We start from the raw sequence: 10,779 nt of genomic DNA, 5'->3' as shown, positions 1-10,779 counted from the left end.
CTCATTTCTGCCTCTGGGTTTCTCACACACAGTGCTTGCTCTAGGAGCAGCTTCCCTCTCTCTGTCCTTTGAATTCCTCCCAGTTCAAGCCCCACCAGTGCTCCCTGATTCTTTCTTCCCCTGACCACCCACAGCCTGGAGCATCTGGCCAACTCTTGCCTTGTCTGGAGGGTGGCCGTGGGACAGCTCTTGTTGTCTCAGCTTTCACACACATGGGGCCACATGCCCCCCACCCCAGTCCTCTGCCTGTCTGCCTCTGGGCAGAGCCCAGCATGAGGCTGGCCCAGCCTGCACCAAAGTGCTCCCCACGTCTGTTTGCTGAATTCCCACTCAGCCTTCGACATCTGGTTCAGATGGTCCCTCCCTAGATGTCTTTCCTGACTCCTTGGTCTGGGTCATGGGCATCCTCTGGGTACCCCCTCCCCCCAGCCATGCTTCCCCTTTGTCATAGCCCTGATATGACTGTGCCAGTGTCTGTACCTCCAGCAGTTGGGAGCCTGTAAGGGGCAGGCTGGGACTCATTCTTCTGGGGTCCCAGAACAAACCCAGGTCTGAGCACACAGTGTCAGTAAAGGTTTGCTAAATGAATGGAATATCACCCCCCTCCCCAAAGAGCTCATATTCATCCCTGAAAACCGATCTGAAATGCCCATTCGCAGGAGCTCTTACTTCCTTCTCCCATCATCCCTCACCCTCTTCATTGGTGACTCCAAAGTATGTAGCATACCCCTCGATTACAGTACATAGCACACTATAATTTTGTAAGCAGCTTAACATGGTTTCCCCAACTCTCCATGGCTGACTGGGAACTTCTCAAGGGTCAGAGCCTGGTCCAGGGAAGGGGCTCAATAAATAGTGGTTGGTGAGATTTTGGGGTCCATGAGGGACCTTACTCCATGGCCAGCTGCTCCAGGCGTCCTGCCCTGGAGAACTCAGTGACCCTGTTTGTGCACTTGGCTGTGAGTTTCCGTATTAGCTCATGTGGCCGCTGGCGGAACTTCTTCTGGGTGAAGTAGAAGAGGATAGGATCCAGCACACTGTTGGCACTAGCGAAGGGCCGTGTGCCTTTGTAGGTGGCTGCAAAGGCCTCCAGCACAGGGCAGGGGACACCCGACATAGAGCGCACTGCCAGGTAGGCTGTCTTGGTGATGTGGAAAGGCAAGAAGCTGATGGCAAAGGCAGCTGCCACCACCACAGCCATGCGGGCCGCCTTGCTACGCCGCTCCTGGGCCACAGGCCCTGCCGGGCCATCCTGGCGGCACAGGCGGCGGGCCAGGCAACAGTAGCAGGCCAGCAGGGCAGCAAAGGGCATCAGGAAGCCGACAACTGTGAGGGCCATTCCATAGGGCATGTAGCGGGTGGCCAGGGCGGGTGGGCTCAGGTCATAGCAGACAGTACGGTTCCGCTGGATGCCTGTGGTGGCAAAGACAGCTGTGGGCAGGCACTGGGCTGTCACGGCCAGCCACACAGCTCCACACACAAGCCAGGCAGCCCGGCGGCCCCCACGCTTGTGCCAGGGTGCCAGTGGGTGGCAGATGCCCAGGTAGCGCTGGAAGCTGATGCAGGTAAGGAAGAGGATGCTGCCATGCAGGTTGGCATAAAAGAGGAAGCGCACCAGACGGCAGGCGAGGTCACCAAAGGGCCAGTAGTCACCTTGGGCATAGTTGTAGATGAGCAGTGGCAGGGAGCAGGCATACAGCAGGTCAGCCAGGGCCAGGTTTAGGGTGTACACGGCTGTGCGGGTCAGGGTCCGGCGGGACGTGCAGATCTGGGCAATGACGCAGACATTCAGTGGCAGGCCTGCCGCCAGCACCACTGAATACACAGGTGGCAGCAGCAGTCGCTTGAAGTCTTCACGGTAGACACAGGTGGTAGGTGGCAAGCCCAGGGCCTGGTCTGTGCCATTGTCCCACTCCATGGCTGCCCAGTTGGGCTTCCTACATTCGGAGAGGCTGGGGAAGCAACACACCATCTGTCAGTGACATGCTCACTGACCACCCAGTAGATCCCCTCTGGGCTTTGATCTCCCCTACTGAGCAATGAGGACACCAACTTTGTCATCTCTTATACTCGCCACCCCATGGAGGCCCCACACAGCCTTCACTTCAAGGAAACTTGGAATACAATAAAGCTCAAGTGTGGGAGAAATCAATTCACTGACTTTCTATAGTACAGTACTCGCTTCCCATCAGCCTCCCTGGTGAACTTCTAGTCACCCTTCAAAACCCTGGTCAAATGTCTCCTCTGTTAGTGGAGGTTGATGGACTTGGTTTTAAATCCCAACTCTTCTACTTACTAGCTATGTGATCTACCTTCTCTGAGTCTCAGTTTCCCCACCTGAGAAATGGGGGAATGATGCACCCACCTCTCAGGGTTGTCATGAGGTTAGAAGCACTAAATCATGCTATGTGCAGGGTTTCCCCTGGGCTCCCTGGGGTGTGGAGATTGTGGTCATGTGGGGTCTGCCTGTCTCTCACAGACTGGGATCCTCTGAGGAGAATGCCAGGTCTTGGTGCCTCTCTGTGTCTTAGAGCCCAGTCCCAGCTCCAGGGCAGAGGGGGCCCTGGTAACTCTTAGTTAAGCAGTATGAATGGTCCACACACCATGAGCTCACTGAGGACAATGCCCACTTCCAAAGCCATGGTCCCTTCTTTTGGCCACAGTCTTGTTATCTGTAAAATAGGGGAAGGAGTTGATTTAGGAGTTCTCAAAGGCCTTTTTCCACTTGAGGCTACAAAGGTGGGTCTAGCAGAGCCACTGACACCACAGCACCCCCTCGTGGTTACAGTGAAAACCGCTTCACTGAAGGCACATGGGTGAGGGACCAAGTCAACAGCTCACTATTTACAGAGACAGAAATCCAGACACACTTACAGCAGGGATTGTTCAGTCTTACTCGGTGAGTTAGAAGCAGAGCCAGAACCAGAACCCAACTGCATGATTCAGAGGAGGCAGCTTTGTGTAGCCCGCAGACATGACATGTAGAGGTTACAAGCCCCACTTGAGAACTAGGCAGGCCTGGACTCTCCACTTCTATGCTGTGGGACCCAGGGAATGCCACTTGCCTTTTCTGGGCCTATGTCTTCATCAGTAAAATGTGCCATGGACCTGGCATTCAGTAGGTGCTCAATAAATGCCATGCCATTGCGTCCTACACCTTGCCCGCCTCTCATTTGTTTGGGCTGGGTTTTGGGGGAGCCAGCAGCACAAATGTCTTAAGGGATCCCCTGATGTGGTAAGTCTGACTCCTGGATACTCACTTCTAAAGTGTCTTTTCCATATTACCGGTGACTAGAGAGAACTTACAACTTAAATCCAATGGACCTGTAGGGCAAAGCCTTCGAGATAGTGAGTCTAATCCTCCCCTCTCCCTATGTTACAGATAGGAAAAACTAAAGCCCAGAAAAAATATGAAGTCCTGCCAATGCACTCAGAGGGTGGTGAAGGGTTGAGGCCAAATATATGGACTCTGGTCCAGACGCCCAGGTTCAAATCCCAGCTCTGCCACGTGTGAGCTGTGTGGCCTTGGTCACATTACTAAACCTCTGTGCCTCAGTTTCCCTATCTGTAAAGTGGGATAATATAGTACCTACCTCATAAAGTTGTTGCGAGGATCAGTGCCTGACACAGGGTTAAGTGTTAGTTGTTTTGTTTTGTCTTGTTTTTTAAAATTTATTTTGATTTATCAGTATACAATGTAGTGGATTTTCTTGTCCCTTTACCAATTCCTCCTTTTCCCCCCTTCCCCCCATCAACGTCATATCTGTTCACTTGTCTTAAGTTCAAGGAATTGTTGTGATTGTTGTGTATTCTCCTCCCCCGCCGTTTATTTGTTTGCATATTTATTTATTTATAGCTCCCACAAATAAGTGAGAACATGTGGTATTTCTCTTTCTGTGCCTGGCTTATTTCACTTAATATAATTTTCTCTAAGTCCATCCATGTTGTTGTGAATGGTAGTTTTTTTTTTTTTAATAGCAGAGTAGGTTTCCACTGTGTAGATATACCAAAGTTTCCTTATCCACTCATCTGATGATGGGCATTTAGGCTGGTTCCAACTCTTGGCTATTGTAAAGAGTGCTGCGATGAACATTGGGGAACAGGTATACCTTCGACTTGATGATTTCCATTCCTCTGGGTATATTCCCAGCAGTGGGATAGCTGGGTCATATGGTAGATCTATCTGCAATTGTTTGAGGAACCTCCAAACCATTTTCCATAGAGGCTGCACCATTTTGCAGTCCCACCAACAGTGCAGGAGAGTTCCTTTTTCTCCGCGTCCTCGCCAGCATTTATCACTCTCAGTCTTTCGGGTATTAGCCGTCCTAACTGGAGTGAGATCATATCTCAGTGTGGTTTTGACTTGCATTTCCCAGATGCTGAGTGATGTTGAGCATTTTTTCATGTGTCTGCTGGCCATTTATATACCTTCCTTTGAGAAATGCTTATTCTTGCTCTTTTGCCCATTTTTTAATTGAGTTACTTGTTTTTTTGCTGTTAAGTTGTTTGAGTTCCTTGTATGTCCTGGATATTAGTCCTTTGTCAGATGTATATTTTGCAAATATTTTCTCCCAAATGTTAGTTGTTTTCAATGTGAATATACCTGCTAAGTAAGCTTATAGGATTTTAAAACTATATTAGAGCAAAACTTATTCCTCCCAACTTAAAATCTGATTTATTTTTTTATTTTTTTGAGACTGGCCGCACCGCGCTCAGCCAGTGAGTGCACCTGCCATCTCTATATAGGATCCGAACCCGCGGCGGGAGCGCTGCTGCCCTCCCAGCACTGGACTCTCCCGAGTATGCCACGGGCTCGGCCCTAAAATCTGATTTTGATGAAAATATTTTACCCAAATTCTGGGCAAAATGATAATGTTTGGATTCTCTAGTCGGCATCCCACAGCCCATACCACTCCCCTGCCTCAGGTGACTGGAGGCTCTTGCTGCTTTCTGCCCCTCCTACTCCCTGGTGACTGGTCCTCCAGGGACCCCCTCTCCTCCCTCTTGTAAGGAAGCAGGGGGCTCCAGGAGGGGATCCAGGGAGTCGTTCTGCCCTCTGGGCAAACCTTCAGGGCCGTGCCAGGAAAGGCAGGCCTGGCTGCTGCGTTGGCCTCCCCATCCACTCTGCCTCTGAGGACCTGGGAGGGCTGAGCTGTTCTCCCAGCTCCTGGCAGCAGCTGACATTGGTTCTCACAAAACCTCCACTGCTTCTTGGGCCCTAAGCCCTGAACTAGCTCAAACCCCAGCCTCTTCCTGGGCTCCAGCTAATCTGCCCGTGGCGGAGGGCTTTCTAACAGGTGGCCCTGACTACATCCTTCCCTGCTTCCCTCTGCCCTTTGGAGAAAAGTCCCCCCTCCTCTCTCTTGACGTTCAAAGCCCCTGCCAAGCCTTCCAGCCCCATCCAAAGGATCTGGGTTCACTCCACTCTGCTCCTCATTCCTACGCCTTCCTCTTTCGTCACACTTTCTCCAAGACATGGAGACTGCCACAGCCACTGGCAGCCACAGATACAGATTCCCTCTCTGGCAGAACTCCCCATCTTTGCTATTCCCTTCATGCAAACTGCCATTCAGCCCATCTCCATTTGTCAAAACCCTAAGTGCCATCAAGCGCCAGATCCCATCTTGCTTCTTCCTTTTCTGATCCCCCAGCTTGGTGGAATCCTTTCCTCTGCACCCCCCACCCCCCACAACTCTGAGGGCCTCCTTCAGATCAGTGCTGGACCAGGCTGCCTGCCCAAAGTCACAAGTCCTTGTGTCCAGCCACCCCTAACTCCACCCCACACTGGCCATGGCCCCAAGATGCACTGACACTCACATTCAGCCTCCTGTCCCGCAGCATGTCGGTGGTCCCAAGTGTGTTGAGGCAAAGGGAAGCCAGACCCGAGGCTCCCACTCTCTGCCCTCAGGCAGGCTGCAACACCTCCGATGGGGAGGGCAGCTTCCTCTGTTTCCTGGCCGGCTGTCTCTGACTGAAATAGCGGGGCCACCGCCTCCCTGCTGCCCCCAGCACCACTGCCTGGCGGAAACTGGGCCTAGAGGAGCAAGGAGGCGGAGAAAAGGCGTCCTTCCAGGAATAGCCAGGGAAAGAGGGGGATGAGGGGACAGAGGAGTGGGGGAGGACCAGAGGCTGCTGGCCAAAGGCCTGCCCCACAGACTCAGCCGTTTTCTTTCTCCTTGGCCCTTCCTCAGTCTTCTCATCTGTCAAATGGGCAGACTGGTGATTCAAGATTCTTGGCTCCTCCTTAAGCTGTAACACCAGAGCCACTGGGTGTGCATTCATCTTCCAGTCATTCCGTCCTTCCTTTCTTCACTCAGCCAATAACTCATTCACCGACACGTCCACCTACCCCTTACATATTCACTTATTCAGCCGTCTTCTCCCTGCCTCCTTACCTCTTTTCCTTTTCTCCACAAACATTTATTGAGCACCCACTGTATGTCCTCAGATCCTCCCACATTCCCCCATTAGCAGCCACTGCCCCTTCCACACACAGGCGCAGAGCTCACGAGGAGTGATGGTGTGGGTTATGGGGACAGAAGAGATGCCCCTGAGAACACACCCAAGTGAGAGTCTTCCTGCCTGTGCCAAACTCTCCTCCCATCTCACCACCAAACCAGGCCTCACCTGTTAGGACAAACAGAGGAGATGTGGCTCTTCACTCTCCTGGGAGGCCAGATCCAGGCCTGGAGGCAGCATTCAAGGAGGGTGGCCTCAAGGAGGTGGCTTTGGTTTGGAGCAGCTGGGGCAACTGGGGGAGGGGCCAGGATAGTGCCGGGACAGAGCATTGTCCTGGAGTTCAGGGCCAGGTTCTTGTCATGCCTTTGCCACAGCTCACTGTCTGTCTCTGGACAAGCCCCCTCCCCTCCCTGAGCCTCATGGTAGAATGTGGCCATACTGACTACCAGTGTGTTGAGAGCATGAACTGCCAGAGGGAGTTAGGATTCTTTTTACCCTGCAAGGTACTGAGGAGACTCCTAGAACCCAAGAGCACCAGCGGGACAGAGCATTGTCCTGGAGTTCAGGGCCAGGTTCTTGTCATGCCTTTGCCACAGCTCACTGTCTGTCTCTGGACAAGACCCCTCCCCTCCCTGAGCCTCATGGTAGAATGTGGCCATACTGACTACCAGTGTGTTGAGAGCATGAGTTAGGATTCTTTTTACCCTGCAAGGTACTGAGGAGACTCCTAGAACCCAAGAGCACCAGAGCCAAAGGTGTCCTTAAGGGCACCGATCTCACCCCAAACCCATTTTACAGACAAGGGGATTGAGGAAACAAGTGGGAGCCACAAGTCCCCATCATGCCTCATCCAGAGGACCCAGATGTGCAGATTTGGAGACCCTTAATCTCACCTCCTTTGTTCAGATAAGGGCACTGGGACCAACCTCGGAGGCAAAGGGAAGGCTCATGGGGTCCTACTTGACAGAGGGAGGAAGAAACTAACGCCAGTTGCCCTTACCCCACCCTCTTCCCAGGGGTCCAAGGGCATCAGGATCTCCAGCCTGGCACTTCAACAACCACCAAATCCCCAATACTTGGCCTTTTAGTTCTTTGCCTAATTAACAAGATTCTAGGTTTGGGGGCCCTCAGGACCTTGGAACCATAGCATGATGGGCCTTGGGATTTCAAACAATTTCAGGATAACTGAATCAGAGCAAAGGAAATGCCCTGTTCTCACAGGTCTTAGCTTTGCCCATGTACCTGGTGAGGCCTAGGGAGGTGCACAGGAGGGAGATCTCAGGTCGGAGGGGTTATGGGTGTACCTGGAAAGGGGGAACCTGGAAAACTGGAGAAGGCCTGTCTGTTGCTGGGTATTACAGGCCCAGAGGGACCTGGACACATAAAAGAATGAAGAGGACATTCCAGGCAGGATGCACAGTGTGAGCAAGGGCAGGGAGGTGGGGAATGAGCCTAAGCTGGGTGAGAAATAAAGAACCAGTATCGTAGCCAGAGCTTGGGATGAGATGTGCAAAGAGGGGGCCGGATGGGAGGCCTGAGGGGCTGGCCTGTCATGAAGCCTCCACAGTGGGCTTCCAGCCTCTAGAGCTACGCACCTGCTGCTTCCTCCACCTAGGCTGCCTTCCCCCACCTTCCCCGACTAATTCCTACTCCTCCTTCCTAGTTTTCTCACCCATAAAATGAGAATGATCTTGGTACCTCCCACACAATGCTGCTATAAGAATTAAATGAAACCATGTATGCGAGGTGCACTGGCACACAGTAGGTACTCAACAAATATTTGTTAACTAAATGAATCAATCCTGGCCTAGCCGAAATGCTCCACTTTGGGCTCCCCTAGCCCACTGCGGTTTCTACTCATTTCCAGGCCCTCAGCACCACGTGTCATTTCTTCAATGCCACTCTCTGCCAGATGTTTTACCTGCAGGTCCGGGCAAGTGGTGGGAGATTATTCTCTCCATTTTACAGATGGAGAATATAAGAAACTAAGGCAGGGCCAGTGAGTTTCTCAAGGTATCCTAGCCAGGTGGCATTTCAACACGGTCTTTCTGGCTCTAAGGCCTCCTTTTCCAGTTTCCCCAAAACTGTGCTTAAGGCTCAAACCAGCGGAGTTGCGTCTTCCCTGCACTGAGGGCCTGTGGCCATGAGGTGGCACTGGCAGACAGCCTGGGACAGCCACCCTGCGGTGAGAGCAGGGCAGGTGTGCACACAGCAGAGGCCTCCCGCTCTGGGGCTGGCACTGAGCAACCTCAGGTCTGGGTTCCCAGCCTCAGTTCCTCCAGACCTGCTCCCCAGCCTTTCTTCTACTCACTTTGCCCAGGTAAGCTCAAGCCCTTGATCCCAGATCCTCACCTTGGTCAATGTGGCTCACAGGAGCCAGTGGGGACACTGGAGCCATTGGAAACACTGGCAGGGGTGACAGAGTCAGTGCTGAGCCCTGTCTGTTTAAAGTAAAGGCCCTGGGAGTATCTCCTGATACCATCCATCCACCACCCATCTCCACCCCAGGTACACCATTGGCAAAAACACTGAAGTCCCTCACCCCACAGCAGAGACAACCTCTGCCAGTTTCCCTTTTTTTCAGGTCAGGCAACAACCTACAGCAGAAGCAATTCAGTTTAGACATAAGGAAGAACTGACAAGCATTGAAGCTCTTTAGGCTTCTTAAGTCCTAGAGAATCAGGATAACCTTCAGATGACCCCACAGACTCCCCCTCCCACCCAAGGCCTTCATATCTAGAAGAGATGAGAGGGCTTGTCGGTCAGAGGCAGGAGCTGGAAACCTGAGTCACTGCCTGACAGTCAGCCGAGCCAGGAACCAGCCCAGACCAGGCTGGACATGGGAAGAGGCTTCCCAACCTTGGCGGGACTGCCTGCTGGGAAACAAGGCCTGGAAACCCCCTACTGGGCCCCTGACCCATGAGTTTAGCAGCAAGGGCATAGGACAACCAGGGTCAACACCCAACTTCCTTCCCCTGAGGAGTCAGAACAGCTGGGATTCACCACCAACTTGCTGTGTGACCTGGGTGAGCCATCTATCCTCCCTGAGCCTGAGCAAACAGGACTAGTTATGGTACCTACCTTACAGGGTCATTATGTCCTCTGTGCTCCAGTCATTAACCCAGCCTTGACCCTGGGCAGCATCTGGCTTGGGGCAGAGGTGCTCCTGGAGCCCACCTCAGGTCAGCCTGAAACCAGGTTCCTGATGCTGGTGCCTCCCTGGCACCCAGGGACAGTGTGCAGGGGGCAGAGTCCACCTACCTGGAGGAGTTCTGTTCCCACCTGTGCTATCAGGCTGGCCAAAGACGCAGGCAAACCTGGCAGGAGGGCATAGGGAGGGTGGGGAGCCTACGTTCTCCTCTCCTTTTCTACTTCCCTTTCTTCTCGCCTCCTGCAATGAAAGCCGAACTGAAACAGCCATTTTGAGTACAGGAAGGGGAAGTTGTTGCTTTGGGGAATCAGGTTGAGGCTACTTCCTTTGGTTTCTTTCCAGCCTCTTCAGGCTGAGCAAAGAGGGAACTTGCACCTGCTGAGCCCCTACTCTGCTCCCGGCCCCAGCTGCCCACGAGTGCATGCACAGAGTCCCCACCAGAGCCTGGACCGATGTATTTACTGAGGACTGACAATGCTCCAAGCATTGTGCAAAATGTTTTACGTGCCGTACTTCATTTACTCTTCTCAGTTACTATCTGTGCTTCACAAGATTAGCAAGAGGTTCTGTCTTGGGAATGTGAATGAAAAGTGTTGGAGACCACAGCCACCCTGGTGGGTACAGGGTTCAATGGTCACAGGGCAGCTCCAGGGCTGAGGAACCGAGAGGAGAAAGGACAGAGGCCCAAAGAGCAGCAGCAGCAGCAGCAGGGCCACGCCTGGGGAGCAGAGGAGAGCCCTGGTGCCTGGCTTTCCAAGTGCGGCCGTGGGGCCACAGCGCCTCCCACCCAGCGCTCTGGGAGATCTGGCCTTCCAATAACCTTTCTTCCCTGGAGCTACTGTGACAGGCTCGCCTTCCTTGCCTGGACCCCCAGGCTGTACTGTTTGTCTCCCTGTGGAGGAGGCCACTTGGATCTCCCTTCAAGAAGGAACATGCTGGGCCAGCCCGGTGGCGCACTGTTACAGTGTGCCGCTTGGGAAGCGCGGCGGCGCTCCCGCCTGAGGGTTCGGATCCCACATACAGACCAGTTCCCGCTCACTGGCTGAGCGAGGCGCGGGAGCAACGCCGAGGGTTGCAATCCCGTTGCCGGTCCCCGGCCCGGTACGGGGGCAACACTGAGGGTTGCGATCTGTTGCCGGACACGGAAAAAGACAAAAGACAAAAAAATA

At 53.3% G+C, this 10,779-nt stretch overlaps 1 protein-coding gene across 1 annotated transcript in view; it reads right to left on the bottom strand.

Moving 5' to 3' along the window:
- Positions 1–770: 770 nt before the first annotated feature.
- Positions 771–10,779, bottom strand: part of P2RY6 (pyrimidinergic receptor P2Y, G-protein coupled, 6) — a 26,202-nt gene continuing 16,193 nt past the window's right edge. Inside the window, exon 2 of the mRNA XM_008568554.1 lies at positions 771–1,952. Coding sequence (XP_008566776.1) covers positions 890–1,918 — 1,029 coding nt within the window. The 5' untranslated portion in view covers positions 1,919–1,952 and the 3' untranslated portion in view covers positions 771–889. The remainder of the gene's footprint in view (positions 1,953–10,779) is intronic.

Source organism: Galeopterus variegatus, unplaced genomic scaffold, assembly GCF_000696425.1.
Source record: "Galeopterus variegatus unplaced genomic scaffold, G_variegatus-3.0.2 Scaffold423, whole genome shotgun sequence".
NCBI classification, from domain to species: Eukaryota; Metazoa; Chordata; class Mammalia; order Dermoptera; family Cynocephalidae; genus Galeopterus; species Galeopterus variegatus.
The sequence above is the reverse complement of the archived record's forward strand: the minus strand, read 5'-3'. Positions and strand labels throughout refer to the sequence as shown.